This window comes from Enhydra lutris, unplaced genomic scaffold, assembly GCF_002288905.1.
Source record: "Enhydra lutris kenyoni isolate GAN:26980312 unplaced genomic scaffold, ASM228890v2 scaffoldscaffold36, whole genome shotgun sequence".
Classification (NCBI taxonomy): Eukaryota; Metazoa; Chordata; class Mammalia; order Carnivora; family Mustelidae; genus Enhydra; species Enhydra lutris.
The window spans coordinates 8,063,709-8,091,024 of record NW_019154120.1 but is presented as its reverse complement, the minus strand read 5'-3'; the positions used below and the strand labels follow the sequence as shown (position 1 = coordinate 8,091,024).

Here is a 27,316-nt window from a genome sequence, read left to right as displayed (position 1 = left end):
CTTGCAGTCCACATTTGTCGGTCACCAGCCAACATCTCCCCATCTCCCTCCTCTAATGATACTCTGAATTCCCTGGTAATGTGCTTTGGCCTCAGTCCTTGTTCTAGAGGTGAACCCTTAATTTACTTAAGCCATTTCATCCTTTCCAGTCATGATGGCTGTTCAATGATGGTCAAATAACCGATTCCATTTACTTTATCAGAGAAGTAAACTCTCTACCAGGCAGAAACAAGGATTGCGAATCGCCAAGAGTGGCTGGAAACACAAGGAAACACGTGAATAAGAGTTAGGCTAACACCAATACAGTGGATCCAACACCACAAAAGGAGACCCAGAAACAGGTTTATGCCCATACTTAATCCAATATGTGACATTTAAACCTTCGGAAATAACTCTTGTCTGAAGCTGGATCCCCCCTGGATTGTTCCATTACGTGACTCAGGGAGTTTCCCCTTACGTATATACTAATGAGAATCGGGGTTTCTGAAACATTTCTGTTAAGAATGTTCTTCAGGTTATAAGGTATTTTTCCTACCAAATTAAATAAATGTAGCCAACTAGTATCCAGGGTAGGCACCGAGTAGTGGGAAAAAAATAATACAAAATAGTCATCATAAATCTGCTCAGCTCAAGGAAAATGCTCAGACTCTGGTCTTTGGCCTCTGAGAGAAGGCTGGGTAGTTGACATAAATATCCTCTCTTGCGCCATCCGATGACTGGTTGGTAGAGTCGGGATTTCTGTAGTTGTTGGCTGCCTAGAAAGAGACAGAATGTCAACGATTCACTGCATTTCAGCAGCCAATAAAGATACTCAAAACCAATCTCTCCTCAAACGGACCACAGTGTAAGTCAAATTTCTATTATAATTAATCTCATAAAACATGCCTTTCATTGTACTGAACTTCTATGAAAAATCACATTTTTGACTTGCTGGGCTCAGAGTAAGGCGCAGCAGGAGGCTATTCCAGATTGTCACTTGGCTGTATTAGACTATGAAACACTTAGTCTTGGAACTCTTTCCCAATATCCCGGGCTGTTTTGATAAGAACTATCAGTCTCATTTTTATATGGGAGTCTAGTATAGTATTTGCCATAGTGGGTACTCAGTAAATTCTTTTGAATGAATGCCTTAATAAATAATACTTTCAAAGTACAGTGTCATGTCTTGACAACAAGCAACTAAATGCAATAAAAGAAATTAACAAAACATACTGGCATTACTTTCAAGATGATGTCATATACTCATTAACATTCTCTACACTAATCAAGTCACTGTGACCACCTACACATGTATGTGGCAGAAAATATATAACCATGGGTGAGACAGAGAGAAACTGAGAGGAAAACAAGAGGAAGAGAGAGGGGGTCTTTTGGTGAGTACTTTGGAAATTGAGAGTGGTTTTGGTGCTTACAAAGAAAAAGCAAAAGGTAAGGTGCAGTTCCATCGGTAATTCCAGAGCCTGCTGAAAACCCCAAAACAATCAAGTAGGTCAGTTTCTTTCTCTTTCACAGTCCAACTTACTTTCTTTCTAATCATCGTTCAAAATATCGTTACTCTACCAAAGTCTGAACAAGTTGAATACTTAATGTAGGAAGTTGCAAAGCTCCTTCCCTCCCCTGACATTCACAGCAATAAATGTGGCTTTATATTGGCTCTAGTGGACAATGGTGAAGGACAAAGAAGGGACCCCAACACTGCGTAGGACAGCACTGTTGCATCACTTGCTGGAGTGGTAGATGAGACAAGGCGAAGACTTCTTTAGTCTTTCCAGTTACTGTCAAAAAGCCAGACATGAATTATTCAGAAAAAAAATTTTGTTGTGTACAGAGTAACTAATAGAAGAAAAATTTAAACTGAGAAATAAATAGGTAACAGAAATCTGAAGCACACATATTAGATTGTCAGAAAAGTTTTATTACTTGATGTTTTGGTCATAATAGAATTCAATTGCAAATAAGTAAACTGAAGAGAAATTTATGTAATTTTAGATAACACTTGGGGAAATGTTTTGCTGTAAGATTGTGTAAACAGGGGTGCCTGGGTGGCTCAGTCAGTTGAGCGTCTGACTCTTGGTTTCAGCTCAGGTCGTGATCTAAGGGTCATGAGATAGAGCCCTGCGTTGGGCTCCATGCTCAGTAAGGAGTCTACCTGAAGATTCTCTCCCTCTCTCCCTCTCTCTCTCCTATACCCTTCTCCCACTCTCTCTCTCTCTCTCTTTCCTTCTCTCTCTAAAATAAATAAATCTTCTAAAAAAATTTTGTAAACAGAATCATATATGTTAAAGAGAGAATCTGGCCAATAGTGGAGACAATGAGCATGAAAGTAAGACAAACTATTTCAAAGGGCGTCAATAATAAGAGAATAAGTCAGAGAACAGGTGTTTCCTCAAATAGCCGATCTACTACATGGCCAGGGAATTGTGAGGAGAACAAAATTGTCGACTCCAAGATGGACTGACTTTACAGGATATTACAATGCACAAAAGGGGGGAAAAGACAGCTCTGAGAAAACTTACCTTATTCTGTGCATCACAGGAGTCTTTAAATAGTTTCTTCTGACTCCTTCTCCTGAGAAGACATATTCAGTAGAGGCATTAAGATCTACACCCCAGCACTAGGATTACTGCATATAGTCACACACCTTACTTGTACCCCAGCCTACATGCCCTCACTAAAGATGTTGAAGTTGCTTCACACACACTTACTCAAAATTCCCTTAACCTAATTCTTCACTTTCCACAGATGGTAAAGGCATCTAAATGGATATCCAGCCAGTGTATATTAGTAATTAATCTCAACAGCTTACTAAAGAATGGTTCATAGTAGGTTATTGCATAAATGGCTTACTGCCTTTTCCAAATAACCTTGAGCTTAGAGATTGCCCACAATTAAAAACTTCCTTTTCAATGCCAACTGTGTAACTTCTTGAATGACCGTGATAATAGAGTTAAGCTTTAGAGAAACTTTCAGGTGTTTTACTAGACCTCCTCAACGGATTATTTTATGTAGCTTTCATCAAAAACTCTGTCTTTAACTCAGATTGGGAACCAAAGGCAAGAGAGGAAAAGTAACTTGCCCTACGTCATGTGGTTGGTTAGTGGTAGTATCAGGATTTGAATCTACAGTCTTCCTTCATGACTATCAGGCTCACTACTTCTGGAGCCATGATGCCACAGTTCCTTGGGCCATCTGGAGCCATGCTACTCTGTAAACTCTCCACCATTCCAGTGAAAACTATAAAACCTAATGTCAGGAGGAATCTTTGAAAATTCAAGAGAAGAAGAAAAGAGGCCACGATAACTGAACATGCACTAGACAAAAGGACTCTACCCCAAGTGCAGGAAGATATATTACAGGAGATGACGACTATCTTTTTTTCACCCCCCTACAAAAAAGACTTTTATCAGACCACAGAGGAGATGGGTTAGATGCAAAAACGTAGGGTTTTTTCCCTTTATGCAAAAAGATGAAGTTGTAATTCCTTCACGGAAAGTTTAAGAACCAGCCACGCTTGTTGCTCTCCAAGGAAAGGTTATTCAGATGATGGATGCTGTTCTCTCCTCGTTGCTGGGAAATCCTCCTACTGTGTCGACATCATCACAGATTGATCTTACTCTGTGTGTATCTGTTTACTTTTGAAGAATCTTTTATGCAATGAATTTATTTAAATTTTTGATGTGTAAGTTTGTTATGTGAAGGTGATATTTCCAGGTCTTCCACATAAATTATTTACTCCTCAAAAGAAATCTGTGATGTAGATGCTATTACTGTCCTCTTTTTACAAATGAAGAAACAAATCTACAACCTTGGAATCTTTTGTTAGATCATTGTTCACAAGGCTTGTTGTATCATAATATAGATTAACTTTCCCAAAGAGGTCCAAATAAGCATATTGTTTGCATAAGCCTAGAATATTCAATATAATGAAGAAAAGAGAACAAGAAACTTAGAGTCAGATCCTCTGTGTTTAACTTGTGCTTGGCAATTTACCAGATATTTGCACCTATAAAATTCAGTCTTCTCCTCTGTAAAATAAAGATGGTGAACACTGTGGTGTGTTCTAGGTTGACTGGCCATTCTGGTTTGCTTGATTTTAAGGAGTTTCCCTGGAATGAGGGATTTTCAGTGCTGAAGCTGGGAGAGTCCCAGGCAAAGTAAAAGAACCCATTTGTTGTGAACATCAAAGTTGACAACAAAGGGAAAAAGAAGGGTCTAACGTTTTGCACACTAAACATTACATTTCTTCTTATAGACACACGCGTCAATGTGTAGACTATCTTTTGGCTCCTGCCACACCTAACCAATGCTATGCACGTCCACCAACCACTTAATCACCCTTAACAACATGACCATTCTGATCTCCAACTGGAAGCAACACAAACTGAGAGCAGAGAAGGTGCGGGAAATGCCCCTGGACACACAGGCTCCGGGGTACTAGGTGTGAAGGAAGGACTCGGTTTCTTTCAGGCACACTGTGGTTTCCTTTGGCTTCTCCCCAGGTCAGCACATCTGAAGCGGCAGGATTATTTTAAATGGTCACAAAGACCGAGTTCTAAAGACCACTGTTTAAGCCTTTGGGTCATTTTTCATAACATTTCCATTCCAAGTAAGCACCACAAACTGATACGGGCAACAAGGTAAGAAAGAACAAACACTTCTTCCTTTGCGATGTTCTGCCGTGATTATGCATTCAAGTCCACTAATCTTTTTATCGCGTTTAACCAAGTGGGACAATATAGTCTACAGTTCAATTTAGCTATTCATGTAAAAGTGATGCATTTTCATGAAGCTAAATCCATCATGTCCAACATCTGTGACCCTCCGGAGATCTGTGCTGTCACTCACTCTCCCCTACCATGTCACCCGTGTTCCCGCGTGCTCCTGCTGTCACAGCTGCCCTCAGTGCATTTTTCATCAACTAGGGTGAAGCAGTAGAAAATTCCTTAGTGTCACTAACATCCTGGATTCCTTCCCTCAGTTTGCTAATTTGCTCAATTTCCGACCAGGGAAAGACTTGACGGCAGCCCGTGATGGAGAGAAAGGGAAAACGACAGTTCTGTGTTTCAATTTAATTAGACAAATGCTGATTGACCATTCATTATTTGGAAAGATTAGTGCTAAATGCTATCAAGCACTAATAAATGAATCAGACACGTCCCTGTCATTTTGAACAGAAGGGAGGAGAGCACAGAAAGGATGACGCTATAAAGCAGGCCACAAGTAGCAACAGAGAAGTACAGTGGCTTCCAGATGATGACATCATGTCTCTTTGCAGGGAGGGAGAACCAGGACAGACCTCCCAAAGGGGACATGGGTCCCACGCCTTGAATGAGCCACAGGAGTGAGGCCAAACATGGGGGAAACAGCGTTTTGTTAGCTACTCAAATGGGAAGGGAGTCGGGTATGTTCATAGAGTAAGACTTGCAGTTTTAACAAAATTTGTCAGTAATGTAGCAAATATAAATGAGCATTAGGTTGGGGCCCCACTAATTAGGTGGAAGTCAAGACAGTGGGCGCCTTTGATACGGGTTCATGAGTTTTAACATTATTCTCGTGGCAACAGGAAGACAAGAGAAGGTGTTAAACAGGAAGGACACCATCAGTCTAGCTTTCAGAAGAGCAACCAGGAAAAGTCAGATGTGTTCGAAAGAAAGAAAGGAGACAGCGGGGGCAGTAACTAACCTCCAGTGAGCTGTAATACCAGCTCCAAAGAAGTGAGGCCGGGATATGGAGACGAGATAGAAAAACCTACCTGATATCCTATTAATATGCATGTATGTGCAATGTGAGTGTGGTGCATGTGTGTGTGTGTGAGAGTTTGTGTTTGGTAATACTGCTGGGATGGAAGAGAAGAGGCGGATGTATTCCTTCCCTCTGCTAACAAAATAGCACTTTCATTAGAACACAAGAATAAAGAGTAATTTTAATGCAGTATGATTACAGCTAATATTACCACAAACACCTAGACATGTGAGTTGGTGAACATGAGACAGCAAGAAAGGGCAGAGTCAACCCGGAATATTCCAGCAAGTTCCCAAGAATGCCACAGACAGTAAAAGGTAGGAAACTGTAGTAGAGGTCAGTGGTCACCTACTCTCTCTAATGTAGCCCCTTCCAACACACCTCTCTTCCTCAATCATTTTTTTAGGAATAGCAGCTACGTTGCGTGTCGCAGACACTGAACAGCCATATAAAGTATGTTGTTTGTTTACTAGAATGTGTGTCCCATCACGCCTTGTTTGCTACTGTCACAATAGATATGTGATGAATGAATGCGTGGGGAGCATTATTACTGCTCAGCCTTGGTCTTCCCCCTCTCAGTATATCTCCCTCCCACTCCCCTCTCATCACACACACGCGTGCACACACACACACACACACACACACACACCACCTCTCACCCAATACCCTCTTCTCCTTGCAGGAGGAGGAAGATAGAGGGCAGGGCAGACACAGCAGAGGTCCCAGCAGCTGGCTGCCCAGAATATGAAAGCTTTGCTAACACAGGAGCAGCTCCTACTACTTCTTAAATGAACTCCTCTAGCTTTCTCCTCTGGTATTACCACAACTGCTTCCTTCATTGTGTAAGAAAAACACCCAAAACTCTGCATATGAGTGCGGAGGCAGCTTGGCCAACTACTCTATTAACAGAGAGCCCCTCACATCAGGATGACTCAGAGGAACCGAGATTCAGTATGAGCTGCAATACTCACCTCTTATAAGAAATGACAGTGACCGTGGTAATTAGAACAACAAACAGCAACAATAAAACTGCCCCTCCGGCCACAAAGAGAGTGTATTGGTTATCAGTTTTACCTAGGAAGAAAGAAATATAGTAGGAATTAGGAATTCATGTAAAGCCAGAAAAAATGGTGGAAAATGAGGAAAAGGAACATTAATCAAAGTAACTATTCGAAACAATCCAATGAAAAAACACGACGAGATGAAGGGAAAAAGACAATTTTTACTTTAGATTCTTCTAAATATTTGTGATCTCTCACAGATTTTTATGAGTTCCTTAATTCAGCTAAATTTAACCCCTTAAGAAGAACAAGAGTAAGCAGATGAAGGGAGGGGCGCCTTGGTGGCTCAGTCGGTTAAACATCCAGCTGGTGATTTCGGCTCAGGGCCATGAGATCGAGCCCCACGTCACACTCCACTCTGATCGTGAAGCCTGATTAAGATTCTCTCTCTCCCTCTTCCCCTCCCCCTCTCCCCACCTCTAAAAAAATAAATATGTAGGTGAAGGGGATTACGAGGTACAAACTTCCAGTTATAAAGGAAATGAGTCACAAGGATGAAAAGTACAGCATAGGGAATACAGTCAACAGTATTGTAATAGCCTTCTGTGGTGACAGATGGTAACGAGACTTCTCGTGGTGACCTTCCATAATGGATGTAATTGTTGAGTCACTGCACTGGACACCCGAAACTCATTTAATCTTGTAGGTTAACTAGACTTCAGTTAAAAATCCAAAAAACAACAAGAATAGAAAGAGTGTATGTTTGATATCCCTTGTGTGTATGTGATATCCCTTCACCTTAAGGAGCTCCCAATCACATACATAAAATCTTTTGTAGAAAAAAAAATAACTATCAAGAGTACACAAATGAAGGTTACTTTTTAAGTCTGATCTATGAAGCACATTCACACAATGGTATAATGTTAAAAGTAGAATTTAAGAAATATTTCCTACTCAATCCGAGTTAATGATAAAATGTAATCAGAAAAAATAGGTTACTCCGACGGAGTGCTTAAGCAGAAAGAACAACAGTCCGGAAATCGGCCATTTTCTCCCGGATCCTGTCACTCCTTAGCTATGTGACCTCCAGTCAGTTCCTTCCCCATCTCCGATGCCCTTCTTCATCTGTCAAGCTATGACAATGACAAAAGTTCTAATGACATCACAGAATTGTGGTTGAGACTCCCATGAGGTAATATTCAAATAAGTGATGAACTACTAGAGCAACATCCCCTCTGAAGCGAGAGGGGCCAGGCTGTGGCATATGAGCAGCACGACTTCCCTCTAACCTTGAGAGTAAAGCCCAATGCTTGTTCTGTAATTCCCATGTGGCCTGCAATCCTATGGCAACCTGAAAATCATGCTTTTCATTGGGTTCTCCCTGATCTTTCCCTCAGATTATTTCTTCCTTCTTGACCTATTATTTAGCTGCAATTTTTTTTCATGATAAGAACTCCAAGTCTACATCCACTCATCTTTTTGTACAAAGTGAAACTAAGTCAAGTAATAAACCTTATTTTCATTTTTTAAACTCATTGAACCTATTAGGTGAAGAAAAGTAGAAAAATGCATGAACTTTAGAGACTTTGTACATACAGTCTAAGAACGGCTTTTGTCCAAATATGATGGAGAAAGGGAAAGCTAAATTTATTCAGAACAAAAATACATTAAACCACTCCTACAAACGGAACAATGAAATTTTCTCCCTGCCAAATAAGAAATTAAGGTTTTTAAGTTCTTAGTACATTATAAAAAAGAACTGAACAAAATACCTGAAATTATTTTGCATTGTAACACAGGACTATAAAAGGACCACGCTTGCTGTACTGAAATAATTTGAATATCACAGATGCTAAGGTTAAATCAAACAGGCAATCATGGTGAGGAAATGAAAGGTATGATTAAAATATTCATCGACAGTATTCTGGGAAAATTGTTTAACCACTTTTAAAAATGTTATTTAGACCTTTGCTACAGTAAAAAAAAAAATCTGGGTAGACTAAAGTTTTAGATTCTTCATGCAAACTTTAGAAGAAAATATAAGTAAATATTGTTTAATCTCTGGAATGAGAAATGGCATAAAAATACATACATAGGGTTGACCAGGTGAGTTGAAAAACATCTATAGTTATAATGATCACAAGCAACATGTCAAGACAAAAAAAAAAATAGTATATTTAACACATCCTTTCTATTAAGAAAAAGTAGTTGGGGCATCTGGGTGGGGCCTGACTCTGGATTTCAGCTCAGGTCATGATCTCAGGGTTCTGAGATCCACCCCTCTCTCCTGCCCCCAGTGTGGAGCCTACTTGGGATTCTCTTTCTCCCACTCCCTCTGCCCCCTGCCACTAGCACAGATACTCTCTCTCTCTCTCTCTCTAAAAAAGAGAAGGCTACAGGAGGACAATATGAAAGATACAAATAACTTACTATGGAAAAGCACATGAAGAACGAGTTTGTGTAAGAGGCAGGTGGGGTCCGACAGAGCATCTCGAGCTCTCTCTGGAGGAGTAGAAACTACCCCAGCTGCATCTGGAAAGAATTCGGTCTCTGTGTGACAACTCTTTCCCCAGGTGCTTACACATTCGATGAACTACTTTATCCTAAAGAAGTGCTCAGAAATGTGAACATAGGGTTCTGTAAAACACTTAGAACAACAAAAAGAAAATCCTCATCTCCCTCCAGTAGAAGAGCAAGACGGCCCAGCTGTCATTCTCAAACTCACTTTGCATCCGCATCACCTGCGGGCTTGCGAAGCCACAGATTTCAGGGCACCCCCTCTGAACCTCTGATCCAGAAGGTCCCAGTGGGTCTGCATTTGCAGCTCCCGGGCACCATCTATGTTGCTGACCTGAGGCCCGTTCCTTGAAAACCTTGGCTATAGACACTTGGGTGTTGTGTGTAGGGAATTCCAACGACATGGAAGACTCCTGACTACAGACTACAAAGTTAAGTAAAACTTCAGAACCAGCACTGGCAATTGCACATGCTGTAATATCTCCATCAAGTATAGGACTTATGGGAAAAGAGTCTGCAAGGGGACAAATGCCAAAATGTTAAAGTGATGATCTCTGGAGAGTGGTACTAAAAGCAATTCTTTCTTTTGGCTTTTTGGTATTTTCCAAACTTTCTAAAGGATTTATTGTTCTTTTGTTAATTAGAAAAAAAAAAAACATAGCATAAAAGCATAAGGGTCTGCATGCTTAAAACAAAATAACGTGACAAATTTTAGTGGTGATACTTAAAGTACAAGACGTACATAATGTCTTTTGTAGAAGTATATTCAGAATCCTTAAGAATTAAGATGGCATTCCTTATTAAACTTCAATTAAACAGAATTAAGTAGAAACCACTGAAATGTACTGGTTATCTGTGTCACACTCTTCAATTAAAAATCCAAATTTTCTAAATGTATCCTTCAATGTCAAACATGTTACCTCCTTTTAACTTCTTCTAGTAATGTTGACCTGCTGACGTCCGATCTTCTTATATTCATACATCTTTTAACACATAGTATGTCAAGCCATACTCTAGCATTACAGATGAAATGGCATGTAAAAATGAATTGGGTTCCTGAAGAAAAACACCGACTAGAGCAAAACTGCTTCTCTACTCACAATGCTGCGGACACTCACTTCCCCCGAGCTGGCCCAGACCCCACAGGGAAGGGCTCAGTCCCACAACATCGCTTCCCTCCTCCCACTTCAGATCCGATCACAAATCCAGGCCTCCCCGTTCCTGACGGACCAACCAGCAATACATCAAAGGTTCCCATGATCTCCTCAAGTTCGATAATTTGCTACAACAGCTCGCAGGACTCAGCCAAGCCCTTTACTTACTATCACTGGCTTATTGGAAAAGACCCAACCCTGGAACAGCCAATAAGGCAAGCTGATGAGGGCAGGGAGTAGGGATGGATCTGCCATGCTCTCTAGGGATGGGCCACGCTCCCAACACCTCGTGTGCTCCGCATCCCAGAAGCCCTCTGACCCTGTCATTTGGGGGGTTTCTGGAGGATCCATTACATAAGCACAACTAGTTAAGTCATTGACCACTGGTGACTAATTCAACCCCAGCCCCTCTTTCCTTTCTCGGCCCCCACGGGCTTAAAGACCAGCCCTCCCATCCCACGGCTGATTCCTCAGGCACACAGCCCCCATCCCGAAGCCCTCAAGGTGCTTCCAGCCACCAGCTGCCTCTTGAGCTTGCAAAAAGACCCTCATCGCTCTGGAGATTCCAAGGCTTCTAAAAGCTCTTCTGCCAGGAACTGGGGGCTAAGACCAAATATTGTAGCAAAAGATGCTTCTAGCACCCCTGTCACTTAGGAAATGAAGAGAGTTCAGGAGTTCTGTGAAAGGAACCAGGGGCGGAGATGGTATGTTTTAGTATAGCCCAGTGCCCCATAGATGGAGCTTACGTGGTTTTGGAAGGCCCCGGCCAATTTAAAAACACACACGGAATGAGCGTTTTCCCACAGGAAGTAAGGCTAAAAGCACGGGTGTTAGGTGGAGAGTCACTCCCACTCCAGAGACACTGCAATCTAGAACCTCCGGCCGACAGCCTAACCTGCTTTGTACTCCCTTCTCCGGCCCCATCGCCGCCGTCACAGGAATCGTCAGTCTCAGGAACCAGGCCGGTGTAGCCACAGCTCACTGGGCCCCACGTGGTTAAAAACAAAAAGGAAAAGCAAAGAGTGTGCCTGCTTCGGGAGCCCATCAATAGTTCCTAACACTCACTTTTGCCTAAATTCTGCTAATAGATCTTAGGTTGAGTAATGTCAGCCCTCAAGCCCCTCTCTTAAAGAAAGAATTATTGTGTGTTCTCAGCAGCCACTTTTTTGCTGATTTCTTTTTTTTTCATTTTCATCCCAATGCTGTCTTGATTCATAGGAGGACAAAAGTGTCGTGAACCATAAAGCCATTATTTTCCCTCCCATCAAAAAAGATAAATATAGTTAAAACAATTTAAAGCATGTCAGTGAGATATATAAATGAAGAATTTACTCCCAGACGGCCACCCTCCAGGCTACATTCCTGCCGGTGACAAGTATTTATGGCTGAGTTATAAACCTTTAGAAAGGCCCACGATAGAAATGATGCCAGGTCCTTCCGCGGGAACCAGGCGGGCAAGAGCAGACATTAACATCCCTTGTTTATCCTTTATTACGGCGGGAGGTGGGTTAGGCAGTGAGGAGGCTAAGTGACTCAGAACCCGCACATCGGGACCAAACGACATGCGGGAAAACCGCACAGGTCCTGAGCCTCTCGCCAGCCCCGCATGCGGGATACCCGTTACAATTCTTCTTGCTTTCTTACCTCCTTAAAAAGAGAAACAGAACCATTAGATTTCATTCTGTGTAGACAGAATATACACGGCATGTGGATTCCCAAGGGGTAGACAGAGCCGACACACTATTATCAGGTCGATCCTAATTTATGATCACTACGTAATGTATATATCCCACCTTTGTCCCACATTAGACACGGAGTTGCTGACAGAGAATGAGGAGGGAAACATTGGGGCCCAGTCCTACCTTTTAATTCTTTTCCCTGGAAGATCTCATATGAGACACTTTTTTGGCAACGGCAAAACGAGGATAAAATCGGCCCCAAGCATGGCTATGGGGTTTAGATGAAACATACAGAGCTGCCTTTTATTTTAAGCACCATGTCATCTGTCAATTATTAATAGTATACTTCTACTTTGTATGCATGCATTCAAATCAGGGTTAAAAAAATAACTCATTTGTATTCTTTTCATGTGGAACTAGTCATGTGGAGCAGCTAGACACAGCCTCCTGGGGACAGGCAGGGGAGCACTGATAAACGTGTATCAGCTCTTTGCCGCTTTGTAGGACCGCCGGATATAATGTACCCCATTATATAAAGTCTGCTGCACTTTCCTGTATGCCTGAAATACACCACAAGTGGGTACTGATACGGTAATCTTCTTCCAAGTTTTCAAAGGTCAACTTGCTTTGTGCAAATCAATTTTATACTCTTTGTATTTCAGAAAATCTTGCACTGTTTTATAGCAAGAAGAGCCTAGTGAATAAATTATTTTCAGAGAATTAAGGAATTATGACATCAGCCTCTAATCTTTCTTCTGAGTGAGGATTAACTCCTCTCCCTCAAAATAAAAGTATTATCGGATTTTAACTGAGAAACCTAAGGCACACAAGAAAATCTAAACCATAAACACGAGAAACAGAAGCCTAAAAGGACAGAAACAGAAATGCAAGAGAATCCAAAGCATTGCCCTGGAGAAAACCAATTGAGAGAATCAAGTTTCCGAGTCAGTGCATGACTTTTGTTATACTGATATTGCCTCTATTGATGGAAAATATTTCCCAATGACTTAAACACTTAAAAGTGTTACATCAGTTGAGATACACATAGTCTAAGATAGACCATATAGCTTACCTACTCAGTATAGGGTGGCTGCATTGGCTCCATTTTCTGGTGTCTTTATGGACTGTAATTGGCACGTGGCCAGGGCATCTAAGTCAGCATAAGGGCTATAAGGATGGTGAACACCTTTGGTTTGGTCCACTTGTTGAGAAAACATCCAGGGCTGACTCTATCATCTTTAGATGGAGTCACCTTTAGATTTGTCATCTTTTCACCCAAGTATTTCTTGTCTCATGTTACATTTCTTGTATTTTCATGAACCTCAACTTTCATGAACACATATTATTTAAAGGAGACAGTTTTATGCATCCTAAGTCAGAATGTCAAGAACCACACAATGCTTGCTCACTTTCTTAGTGAATTGAGTGTGCAGAAAAAAGTTATGGGGGCGGCCCAGAGAGAGCTGTCCTTCGAAAAGCCTGCATGCAAGGTTGGCTGTTGGCTGGTGTGCAGGGACCTGGATTTTTGGAGTGTTTCTGCCACTCTCTAACTGTTAGGATGGTTTACTGTGTCTAAGTTGTTTATACAAACCATGTGGCTTATGCTGAACACCTGCTTTCTTTCTGGGAACTCAGTCAGTCCTTCTGACTTTGCCGCATGTGCCTTTTACCTCTGCTGATCTTGCTTTGCGTTCTTCTGCTGTAGTAAATCCAGGCCATCCCTTGGGAATGCAATCATCAGGAAAGAGACCTCCTAATTCTGCAGAAGGGTAGGATCCTAAGCCCCAAGGTGGGAAAGTACCTCCTGCGTGATGGGGTAAGCTCATTTTTCTTTAGATAAAGCCAACTAGCTAACACAGACGGTTATCCCAATTACCAGGTGAATTCAGGTTCAATTCCCTGTGACAAATGGTGCTGTCAAGTCCTCTTCTTTGGGGACTAGTTCTTGTTTACCTTGAGAACATGTTAGCAGTGGGTCCTATCTGCTGGACCCCGTAAAAGGTGAGATTCCTGACTTTGCACTCTCTTGGCAGATTACCTGTGCTACATATCACAGTTCTGATTTAATGCTTATTTAATAATAAGATTGTTTTCTTTCTCTTTTGTAGAGCAGTTTTCTGGGGAAGAAGGAGATTGTCCTTCTAATTATAATTCCCCAACACACTGTTGTTATTACTGTTGTTTAACCAAGTGTAACTCTACACTACGGTGTCACTATTATGTGTATCCATGAGGACAGAATGGGAAATTTTTCCAACACTCTACTGAAATCAAGATAAAAACATTTCTGCCATGCAATAAATTTTAGCACAGGAGGCATAGCGTATCACTTAAATAGTTTATGTATTCAGCCGTTCAATATCAGGATCCCCATAAATATGAGAGAATATAGCTATTCAGGATATCTTAATATCAAAAATAAACCTTCCCCTTTTTTTAGGAGGTTTTGGGGTTGAAGCCCTCCCTGTCCTTGAGGGTGAGGAACTAGAATTCTGCTGGCTTGTAACTCTGGTTCTGGGTTCGCGGGTCTTCACAAGCACAAGAGGGAGGCCAGTTATATCTACAAGAACTGGAGTGAGAGCAGGATTCCAGAGGAAGGAGGAACATAAGACAAGACGGTTGTGCGTGAAAACTTAGAGCAGATTCCCAGCTAGTTGCTCAAGGGAGTGGGCTTCCCGACAAGGAGAGAGTCTAGCGGGCGGATCTGGCACAGACCTGAGTGGGGGGACAGGTGCTTTGCAAAGCCGAGAAGCCATGCGAGAGCTCAGCGATCAACAGTTCTCCCAGCAAGAGCCTGGACTCTCCTTTGTCCAGAGGTTACTCCTGACCCTCCCCTCATCTGTTCCTGGTGTGGACTTGACCTCATCAGCCACTAGCACTTCCCTCCAGACCCAAACACCTGCTACCTGACTTTGCTTTTCCCTCACATGACTGTATAGAAACCCTCCATGACACAATTTCATGATACCCACTGGCCCAGGAAAGGGGACAAGTCAGGGGAGAACCCACACAGCACCTATGATGACCTAGCAAGCCTCACCAAGCACGCAGAGCTGGAAGAAAATTGTGGGAGATCAAACCCCCATTCCTTTGCCTACACTCACTCTGGACATTGGGTCAGTTTGAAGTCTATGTACCTAAGGCGGGAAGCGGGGTGGGGGGACAAGGCTATGGAACTCTCCAGAGCCAGCTTCTCCTGTGATGCATCTGCTGACGACAGCACTGACTTTTTTCTTTCACTTGGAGCAGCGATAGCCCCCCACGGTTAAGAATAGGAACTCTGAAGCCTTCCCACCCTGCTGTGAATCCCAGCCCCTCTCCCTAGCCATGAAGCCTTGAAAAAGTTACTCAACCTCACCATGCCCCACTTTGGTCATTCATAAAATGTAGATAACAATAGAGTTATGACAACTAAATGAATAACTATCAGTAAATTCTTAGAATGACCAGTGCACACATAAGCACCTTAACGAATTTGTCATATAGAGGCCAAGACAAAGGCCTGTGACACTTAATTCTTACAACTCCTACTTATAACTTTTCCCTTGGGCCCTCAGAAATCAAAATTCAAACTCCATGCCATTTATAAAGGCCTATATATAAATGTGTTACAAAAGTCTATAGTCTATTCAATTTTAATTCATTTTATTAAAAAAAAAAATGTTTACTAAGTGCTCTACCAAGATGTGAAAGCCATGCCCGGCTGTCAGAAACAAAACCTGCCTCTTTGTGCTCTAGTTTAACTACCCATCTGATCTCTCCTTTTCCAAAAACAGCCAATGACTGGGGCGCCTGGGTGGCTCAGTTGGTTGGACAACTGCCTTCAGCTCAGGTCATGATTCTGGAGTCCCAGGACCGAGTCCCGTCTCGGGGGGAGGGCTGCTCAGCAGGGAGTCTGCTTCTCCCTCTGGCCCTCGCCCCCTCATGCTCTCTCTCTCTCTTAAATAAATAAAATCTTAAATTTAAAAAGTCAATGATTAAAGTAGGAATTGAAGGACTGGACTTCACCTTTACTGAATCAGGAAGAAAAGACAGTAGTAAACATAAATGCTAAGCAACCTGTGTTGATTGAAGTGTCTGGGACAAAAGTGCCCACACACCCCAGGCCTCTTACTGAAGGTTGACTTGTGGCAGGTGGCTCATCGCTCCTCCTACCCAATGTTCACAGGCACCTTCATTTACAAATGCGCACACACACGTGCAAATTAAAAAGTGCAGAATTTATCCAGCACTCCGTATAAGGCATGAAAAACTGAAGGCACATTCTCATCATCATTATTACTGATAATAATAATTCTACTTTGCAAGCCTATATTTTTCTGCATTTGGAAACTTGTCTCCTATGCGGTCCCCATTTGAGGTCATCTGCACACGTACCATGCCCTTGAGCTTCCTCAGCAGGGGGAAAGCTATCCAAAAATATCTCTGTTGAATACATGCTTTTGGAATGTATTTGTTTGTTGTACAAACAACCCACCAACAGAAACAGACTTCTAAACATGAAGAACAAACCAGTGGTGGTTGTGGGGGAAGGTTGCATTGGTGGGGTAGTGGTGGTGAATGAATTAGGTGAAGGGAATTAAGAGGTACAGACTTCTAATTATAAAAGCAATAAGTCATACCATAAAAATACAGCACAGGGATGACAGTCAATAATATTATAATAACTGTGTGGTGACCGAGGGTACCAACATCTACTGTGGTAAGCATTTCATAATGTTCGTAACTGTTGGATCTCTATGTTGTACACCCAAAACTAATATAATATTGTACGTCAACCATACTTCAATTAAAAAAAAAAAAAGTCTGAATCATTTCAGCGTAAAGAACTTTAAGTTTCTTTGAGGTTCAAAGATGTGTCTCTACAAATGACAAGTCTATGTTTATTCTGCATTCGCTGTCCTTTTAAATAACATAGTCCTCTGCAAACCTCCTCTGTCACCTAGTACTTGTCCATATTTGTCAAAGAGTTAGGTCAGTGCTTGTCTGAAATGTTTCAGCTGAAGTCTGTAGAAGCTGTCTAATTGAATCTTAACACTTAAAACTAGAATCACTATTAAGGCTGAAAGGCCATTAATCTTAGATGAAGAATTATTTTTTTTTATTTTAAGTAATTTTCTAATTGCCTTTGGGGAAAACTTCACACACTCATCTATGTTCAGTCCCTAATAAGGCTTTCCGAGACAACCATAAGCTATTCACAATTCCCAGATGCTTTAAATTTAAAAAAAATCCCACGCATGACAAAGAGTATAAAAGGCTGTTTTGCAGTTGGAGTCCATTAGGCAGGTCTCTCGACATGGATTTTAAGGGGGAAGAAAATCAGTACATTTATCTGAACTTGAATTCCTAGCTATACTCTTAAGTTTCTAGGGTGAGGAAAACTTCATGAAAAGTGTTGGAAATTCAGGTGAGGATAAAAACTCGCTTAGAGAAAAGTCGTCACTAGGATTCGGTGCTCTCTGACGTCGTTTCTAGGGGTGAGAAGCAAGTACAACTCGTGCTCCCTGTGCATGCACGAGGTAGCAACACCCATCCACAATGCTCCTGGGTAATAGCGTCAGCGGCGGCCTTGCAGCATTTCCTTCTCTCTGATGTTAACTTGTCATGATTACTATTCCATCCCCTACCTTGTTTAGCCACACAAACATGGTATGTACACAAAAATGACTGCAGGCAAACATCCCAGGATTCTGTGCATTAGGAAAGATGAATAAATCAATAGCTAAGTAACTAGTTAGCTGCCTTTTTTTTTTTTTTAACACAGTGTCGCCTGAAAGAACGGATTTGGGCAGAGGCGACTGTAAAGACACAGAGACACAATAGGCCATGATTGAGTAATCAGCTCACTTGTGATGCTGGAAACAGTGTGGTTCATTTGGATATCCAGTTATCACACAGAATTTTAAAAACTTAACAAACTGAGCTGAAAATTATAGTGGGTCCATTTCAGTAGAGGTTATTTTCTCTTGTGAGCAGTGACACCAGTGCTTTTGGATTCCGATGCTGGGGTTCTTATTATATAAAGAACTGTCAGGAACATCATTTTCTATGTAGGTGAAGATATTAAAAAGCTGAAGTTCATCACGATGTCATGGAAATAAATGTGTCTGACGTTCCGGTGCACCCCAGCTTGGACAGCCCCCATGCCTATAATAGTCAGACCTATCATAAATTAATAAGGATGGGACAGAAGGTTCTGGATAAGTGGATCTTTGAAAAAAAATCTCTTGTCTACATCTGACACTGCTCAGGAATCCAAATCATCTGGGAGTGAACTGGTTGCATTTTAGTGGAAACTAAAGCCCAAAGAAACAAATGAAGCTCATGTCTCTTCCTCCATGTTCTTCTAGTCCAACTCAGGAGCACAGAGTCCCAAAGTCAATCTCCATCAAGCCATGTAGAGGCAAGCACCCTATTCCTCTGTGCTCCTACCTGCTTGTCAACCCTATACCTCCATAAGAAACATATGGGAAGAGTCCCTTGGCTGTGGCCCCATGATTTCCCAGGGAATACTTCTGTAATTTTCATTTATAAACCTCATCCACCAGATCTGGTGACTTGCAATAATGCACCATTTATATAAAACAGGCAAAACAAGAAAGATAAAGTTAAGAAAGGAAGCAGGCTTTTTTGAAAGATATTAATGTAAACAAAATTCATGAAAATTTTCTCCCCAAACATTGCAACTGATCTCCTCAGAATTTAGGTTTCTTTGATCAGCAATCACTAAACCTCAAATGTTAAATGTCGATGAAGAAAACTTAGAAATAACCGAGCTAGAAAACTTGAAAAGAAAACAGACACACTTTAGAACAAAAGTAAAATATGTAGAAATATACTAGAATAGATAAAAATGCTAACATACAAAGAATCAGTTGAGAACACTTACTGAGAATATCCTGGAAAGATATTTTGACTCCTCTAGGCAAAGATGCTATAATCCCTAATCTCAAGTAATTTCTTTTTTTTTTTTTTTTTCATGGAATTTCATAGACGTAAGTCTCTAGACCACGGCAAACAAATGCAATTATTAAGTGATTTAAGGGTATATATTTCCAAGTTACAGAAGTTTGAGAAATTCAAAATGTTTAATGGTTCGATGGCAGGGAAGCAGTTGGGCTAATGTGGAAAAATCGTGAAGATGGAGGAGATCTGACTAAAACACTAAAGGAAAGGAAGTAACTATGATGAAAACGAGCAGGGTGGTTCGGAGGGGAGAGAGTAGCGAAGTGTGTGCCTGGCAAGGCCCCGGCAAGCACAAGCTGACATTCCAATCAGACTAACCTCTCTGCCCTTGTCCAGGTCACCTCCGTGCCAGCCCAGGTGCGTAAGGAGACTGTGGCTCCCCACCAAGCCTGCACACTGGCTCTGGGGTCCACAGCAACCCAGAGAATGGGGCACCTTTTTCTAAGTGCCCGGCCCAGAGAAGGCACCATCTGAAAGTTGTCTGTCTGGAGTGGGCTCCGTTTTGTGCCCGAAGATCTCGCATGTGCTAGAGGCAGCCTAGGATGACAGCTAAGCATCCAGGGCTGACTGTTACCAATGACTCTCCGCCACTTCCCTCCATCTCAAATTTCCCTTTTTGATTCTGCATCAATGATTTTACCTCTTTGAATACCATTTTGCCATCTGGTTAAGAATGGTTAAGAATGGTTAAGAATCTGGTTAAGAACTCGCAGCTTTCATTGCTCTTCTGTGAGATCCAGAAGTGCACCGAGTCGTCACCTCATTGAACCTCCCACCTTTTATATTAACCCAGAACTCCAAATCCCTGTCCCGACCTAGTCATTGGATTGTAGTCACCCACACACAACGTCCTCATCCCTCCAACCCCCCCGTGCATAATTTGTGCTACCTCTCCAACTCTTTTTCCTCCACTTTGATCATCACTCAGAACTTGGTGGTTCAGCTGAGTGGCCTCATCGCTGGCAGAAGACCGGACAAGGATGTGAGTAATGATACTGCTCGGCAGTGGTGACCAGAAGTTTGTTCACAACTAGTCTCCTCCGGAAACAGAGAGCGGATTTCATTTCTTTTTATAACCAGTTAGCTCAGCTGCAACAATGGTGGTCTCACCATTACTTATCTCCTATCAAAAGGCTTCCCAAATTCTTTTGGTGGAAACTAAGATGCTTTTCTCATGACTAATGACAATCTAGAGGACATAAAGGGCCCCAAACCATCTTGGTCACTGTCAGTGTATTCACGTTCCCCCCTGTTCCTTGCCCCCGTTGGCTAGACAAGTTCAAATTCAGAATAGTCTGTCTGGAGCTATTTCAAACTGCTTCCCAGGTCCTGAGTGTAAAGGACAGGAGACAAATATTCTTCACTCGTCAAAGATAGTCAATAGGAAACTTTGGTTCAAGCCATGCTTCTGCCACTCTCTCTCTCTGTTCAAAATATGTCAAGAACTAGATATAGGGGACACTGATCGGCATTGTGTCATCTCTTGGGTGACCTCTGAGTACCTGGTACTCGTCTGAAGATGAACACAAGCTCAGGGAAGAGCCCTGTGTGTGTGTGTGTGTGTGTGCACGCACGTGTGCGTGTGTAGAATACGACAGTCATGAAAATCTCTCCTTTGGATCCTATAAAAGAAGTTGATGGGAGGCAACAAAAGGACGCAGAGCAGTTTATAAAATTTGTGTCACAATCACCTCTCCCTTGACAGTTGAAATAAATTAAATCTGCTCCACATCTTATACCTGTCTCTCTGCTTTAATCCTTACATTGATTTTTGACCAAACAGCCTCAAGACTTGAAATAATCAAATCACATCAGAGCAAATGTAAGTGATCCATTTCTGCTTTCCATCTGATTTTTTTTTTCAATCTTTACTTACATTTACTTTAAAAAGGAATTAAACCAAAACATAAAGTCAACAGCTGGGCATTTTCCATCCATTATAACTTTTTACTAATAAGCCCTATTGATATTCTTTTAACCTGACAAATTTAAATATCTAAAAGCCATTTTGCAAGTGATTAAAACACACAGACTCTAACAATACTGACCATCACATTCAGTCACCTTCAGATCGTTTATAATTTATGTTATCGTTTTGAGCAAGAAATTTAGTCACGTCTGCACAAGTGAAAGACATTTTTATTAATTATATACAGTTAAATAACTATAATATATTTAATATACAGTTATATATATAATATATAGTTAAATAACTACACCTTCTAACAATTTGTGGCCTCTATTTTTCTATAATTTGTTTATAATTATTTTTTCAACATATAATGTAAAAGATCTTACTTTCTATTTGAAAAAAGTTCTTTATGATATTTTTTTGAATAGAAATTTTCCTTGCCTTGGTCTCTGAGAGAAAATTAATGACCTTTTTTTTTTTTCCTGGCCACGTTTAGAAAATATTTCTGTAATGCAAGGTTTTTGTTTTTGTTTTTAAGGTACAAAATATTTTGTATATACATCTGAAGGAATGGAGTCAACACTTAAAATGAAGAAACTCTGTTAATTTGTTTCTCCCCCACAGAGGCCATTACCCCTTTCTTCTACATCAAGTTCTTCGAACAGTTTAGGTCTCACCTACAACCTGCACCACCATAAGAGAAACAGAAGGCTGGATGGGGTCTGAGGGGATTATGCATAAGGAAGTGCTGTCCTTTGCCAGTCTTCTTAGCTCACAGCTGCTGCACATGCAAACCGGTACCTTTCCAAGCAGGAACAGACATCGGTCTATAGTGTGAACAGAGTCTATAAAGGTACGGCCTAATCCCAAGAAACCTGGGCTCTAGAAGTCTACCCACCAGCCATAGCCCGCTGCTGGCTGGAAGCACATAAAAGAATGGAAGAGAAAGAGAGAGAGCATGGTGGGTGGAAGGAAGGAAGGAAGGAAGGAAAAAAGGAAGGAAGGAAGGAAGAAGAAAGTTAATACAATTTCTATAAACAGCAAAAATGATCTCTTCCGACAACGTTCATCTGCTGTGCGAAAACTTGTCCAGAGGCAGAACCGGGAGAGCCTGAGACCGCCTTCCTCTCCCCGGGACCCGATGCAGACCCCACCACACACTTCTCTCGGGGCCTCTCTGTACTTGCACTTCGGGAAGTGAAGTTTCTTTTTCTTACTCTCACGCAGGTTCCGTGGGGCCAGCAGCTTACACGATCAGGGCTCCATCACGACACAGGGAACAAATTACTAATACAAAATCAGTGCTGGGCCCTGGGGGGAGCCTGCTCGGTTGAAGGGCCCAGAAGGCCAGTCTGCTTCTGCTCTGAGGGCCGAAAACAACGGGAGGAATAAAAGCCCTGAGCCGGCCAAGGAGGAACATTATCAGATATTTATTAAATTCTACTCAACTCAACACTGACTCAGCAAATACCAGTCCAGCACCATTTTATTGCTGCTGAGGATTCACGAGGATTCTAGAACTTAGACACCACCATCACGAAGCTGTCACATAGCTGAAAACAAATAGAAGTTATACAGCTGAAGCTCCCCGCTTTTGAGACCATGTATTTTTTTAGAATTACCAATTTTTTTTTTTTTTTAATTTCAGGAATGTGGCAGATCAAGAAACTGGAAAGATTCATCAATGTTAAATCTGTGATTGATGGCTTAGCAAGATAAAGAAAAACCAAATCCTAGCCTTCAATGACTGACAACTCACCTAATCTCCAATGTTACAAAATATGTTGAACACTAGAGTCATGAAAAAGACAACAGAAACCAATCCACAGTGGTGGCATCCTTTCCCATGTCTAACACTGGAAGACACCCATGACGTACTCACCATCGGTTACAGTCAACCTCATTGCGATTGTTTCCAAGGTTCCATTGTCCCCTCTGCTGGCCTTGAAGCAGCAGCGGTAGAGTCCTGAGTCAGAGGCCATGACGTGGGGCATGACGATGAAGGAGCTTGTCATGCCCTGACTACAGTTGCTCAGTATCTGTCTTTGGTACTTTGAAGCATAACCTTTCCCTTGAGACAAGTTGCAGCTAGTCAAGAGATCAATCTGATGGGGCTGGATCTTTTCCCATGTAACGTGCTGTATCGGCCCCTTCTGTGGAAGCTGACAGGTGAGTGTGACATTTTTCCCAGGTTCTGAGACAATGTGCTTCTTTGATGGCACGGCGATCTCAAAGCTATCTGAAAACAAGAAGCAAATGATTGCACACAGGTCCTCAAATTTGGGGGTGCAAAGGTGGGAGCTACCCAGAAAGTTCCATCAAAAGTGTCAGTGATGTTATTTAACACAGTTTCATCAACTGTAAATGACATCTTTATGACACATTTTTGTAAGGAAAACACCTTTGGAAGAGGCGAGCAAATAAACAGAAAAGAGGATATACTTGTTGGCACATATTCTCTTAAGTTTTACATGGTTAACCATAGAACAAGAAATGTAATCAAAACCCTTGGTGCTTTTCTTGGTAGTGATCTCATCAAGAAGCTGAATTTCACAAGACTGCTCTGTAGTTCTGCTGCTCTGGGGACTCAAAGATTGTATCCAGATACAATCACTGATATCACTTTAATGGCTATTGAAGAGATAACAAATCATTTTCTTTTGGATAAAGACCCACATAAACTTATCTTTCAGAGACACAGGTTGTTCGAGGCGTACATAGAGTAAGGCTCCACATGTGATTTAAATGCCTGGGTTCCAAGTAAGTCCTTCCATATTTTCCCACTTTCCTACCACCATGGCTGAGATACCCAGCAGAGAGCCCTCAGTAAGCACCACACAGTTCTGGGCCACTTTCTTGACTTCCAATTGAAAAAGAAAAGAAAAAAAGAGTAGACAGGGAGGAGAAGAGAGTAGACACCACACTTGAGAGAAGAAGAAATTAAGTCTAAAACACAGTGAGATTGGCAGTCTATATTAAACTAGAACACTGTGTCTGTAATAGTTTCATCTCCACTAAAAACTAGCTTCTTTTCTTCAACACATGGTTCCACTGGTCAAAATGTTGTTGAAAAGAGAAAACCACAGCACTCCAGTTTTTCAATTTGTAATCATACAACTATTTATCAAAGTTAACACTTTACCCACATAACAAGCACACAGGAAGCATCTTATCTCTAAAATAAAGTCAACAGAAGAACAGGGGAAATAAAAAAGAAGGAAAGGGAGAAAATTCATAAGACATGGAGCAAATAAGAAAATAAAAACCTAAAGAAAACAAAGGAGAAACTAAAATAAAGTTAAGACAGCAAAAAAAAGATTTAAGAGGAAAAAGTGAGAGAAGATATAAATAAAAGGCTAAGTCAGATGCACAGACACTGGACTGGGAAACTATAAGGAAATACAAGGAAGGAAAAAAAGACCAAGAAACAGGTGTTAGTGTGAGCCGTGCTGGACCCTCAGAAATCAGTGGCAGGCGAGCCGGGTCCGTCCCCAGGTTCGTCTCCAGCCCCGCGCACCTGCTGTCCTGTTATCTTCCAGGACGGGGCTGCCCTCGCACACCCGCGCGCCTCAGGGGCTTGATGCGCCCCTGTAACCGAAAGCTGCTCTCGGGAAGCAACCCCGAGTGATGCCGGCTTGGGTATAAGTCTGAGGAGTGTCTGCTCTGGTTCAAAGGAGCGCTGCACATGGCAGCGGGGGGCACTGTCCAGTGCCGAGCAGCCCGGCCTCAGGCTCTCAGGTGGAGCTGTCCTCGGCGCAGCCTGCAAGGTTCTGCAGCCCAGGCTCTGCATAAGGACCCAGACCGCCTGTCCACAGACGTGCACGGGGCTGAAAGAAGCAGGTCCCCGTCAGAGGCAGGTGGTTCTGAGGCACAGTCGCCCCCGATTAGCCTTTCCAGATGAACAGAAGCGCTGGATGGTGTCAGATAAAAATCGAGAGCCAGAGCAGGTCTGCAGAGCCTGCCTTGTCTCTCATGTCACTTGCTGCCTGCTCATGTCACCTGATCCTCATGCACAACACATGTAAGGGGACAGGAAATGACCCTGAAACCCCGCCCCCCCCCACACACAAGAGAACCCCGGCAGCCTGATGTGCTTGGGACTGGAAAATGCAGCTACTTCAAATAGGGATCAATAACTGATAGGGAAGAAAAAGTTGGATCAGAACCCTAAAAATAGAAACAAAAATAATCAACCAGTTGATTTTCTATTTCTGTTTCGTGATGTATTAATTCTCAGCATAAAAATAGAATAGACTGTGTTTTGTTTGTTTTTTTTTTATTTTTTAGGGGCGCCTGGGTGTCTCAGCAGGTTAAGCCTCTGCCTTGGGCTCAGGTCACGATCTCAGGGTCCTGGGATCAAGCCCCGCATCGGGCTCTCCACTCGGCAGGGAGCCCGCTTCCCCCACCCCCTCTGCCTGCCTCTCTGCCTACTTGTGATCTCTCCCTCTCTGTCAAATAAATAAATAAATAAAATCTTTTTTAAAAAATTATAAAGCATTTTTAAAAATATTTTTTAGGAGTAGTCTTAATGTTTACAGCAAAACTGAGAGGAAGGTACAGAGATTTCCCACATACTTCCTCCCTCCCACATACTTCCTCCCTCCCCATTATCAAGATCCCATATGAAATGATACATTTTATACGAAGTAGGAAACAATCTTGTAACATTATAATCACTCAAAGTCCAGAATTTAGAGTTCACTTCTGCTATTGTACATTCTATGAACTTGGACAAATGTACAAGGACACATAGTCACCGTGATGTCATATGAAGCATTCTTGCTGCTCTAGACATCCTCCCTGCTCTGCCTGTGCTCTCCCCTCCTCAGCCTTTGGCAACCACTGATCCTCTCACCCCCCCATACTTCTGCCTTTCCCAGAATGTCAGAAGCTGGAATCACACGGCACGTAGTCCTTCCAGATCGGCTTCTTGCCCGTGGTCATGAGCACTCGAGGTTCCTCCACGTGTTTTCATGGTTTAAGAGCTCGTTTCTTTTGCATGTTGAATAGTCGTCCGTGGTCTGGATGGACCCGCACCTACTGAAGGACATCTGAATTGCTTCTAACTTCTGGCAATTACGAGTGACGCTCATTCACAAGCAGGATTTTGTGTGAACACGAGTTTTTCGTTCCTCTGGGCATATATCAAGAAGCAGGACTGCTGGACTGTACGGTCAGAGCATATTTAATTGTGCAAGAAACTGGCAAACGGCATTCCACAGCAGCGACCCCGTTTTCCAGGCCCACCAGCGACGAACGAGTCCTGCTGTTACTTCGTCCTCATCCACACTGGGTGCTCTCAGTGTGCAGAATGTTGTCTGTTCTAATAAATTTGTGTGTTGTTTTTACAGGATTTTATTACAGAATAATATGATGAAATTCTCTGTATTTTGTATATGATTTTTCTGACATGGTAACAGATCATTTTAAAAAATTATCTCAGTGCTTCATCAGTGTTTTCCGAGCACCGCTGAATCCCTGGGGACCCCAAACATTCCCAGGTGCACCTGTGCCTCACGCCACTGCCCCAGACCACCAGCACACCCCCAGCCGCAAATCTGTCCTCCTTCACAGAGGACAGCCGGTAGCCCTGCGTGCTGTCGGAGCAGCCTTGCGTTATCACTCAACTTCACAAAACCCTGAGTCCACTTCCTAAAAGCTTCATAGGCCCAGGCCTCTGTACAGACCTTTACATACCGCACACCACTCTACTTAGGACCGAGAGCAGTGTGTGGCGTAGAGCAGAGAAGTCAAGTGATGGTTTGTGAATAAAAACTGTATTTGTAATTTCACTTTGCAATGTGTGGTGTGTCCCCACTGATCTGGGGAAGGGGGATATTTTACATCTACAAAACCTCTCATACTGAGAAATGTGTTTGAAATTATATGTGTAATGCCTAAATGAATTAATTGTTCCAGACAATGATCACCTGTCTGTAAATTCATTAAAAAAACAAAAACAAAAACAAAAACAAAAAAACAACAAAAACCCATTCATGTCTCCATGAAGCCACCTTGAGAGGAGTAGCCTGGCCAGAATCACCCAGTCTGACCTGGCTCGAGCCTCCACGTCTACCTACAAACTGGCAGCCCTACAAAGAGCAGAGAAACATGACCCGTGACACTGGGGCCAACAATCATGGGGTACGAAAACACAAAACTCCTCAGCTCCAGATAGGATCTCTCCCCTCCCTGAAAACCAATTTTGGACCCTCTGGTGCTTGTGGGCTAATCCCCCTTTCTTCTTCTCTATTCGTCAAAATTCTGGAAGGAATCCACTGCTCCTGACACTTCCCCACTTCTCACGTGTGCCTCAACGCCCCCAGGAACCACCTCTACCCA

The 27,316-nt window shown here is 42.2% G+C and overlaps 1 protein-coding gene across 2 annotated transcripts in view; it reads right to left on the bottom strand.

Moving 5' to 3' along the window:
* Nucleotides 1-497: 497 nt before the first annotated feature.
* The window catches only part of LOC111154274 (CD226 molecule), a 64,438-nt gene continuing 37,619 nt past the window's right edge, over nucleotides 498-27,316 (bottom strand). The window contains exons 3-6 of one of the 2 annotated variants that reach the window (XM_022513784.1): nucleotides 22,857-23,213; nucleotides 6,714-6,816; nucleotides 2,517-2,568; nucleotides 498-755 (exon numbers count right to left, since the gene is read on the bottom strand). In XM_022513784.1, the coding sequence (XP_022369492.1) occupies nucleotides 642-755; nucleotides 2,517-2,568; nucleotides 6,714-6,816; nucleotides 22,857-23,213 (626 nt within the window). In that variant the 3' untranslated portion in view covers nucleotides 498-641. The remainder of the gene's footprint in view (nucleotides 756-2,516; nucleotides 2,569-6,713; nucleotides 6,817-22,856; nucleotides 23,214-27,316) is intronic. The other variant, XM_022513783.1, reaches the window with a different exon arrangement.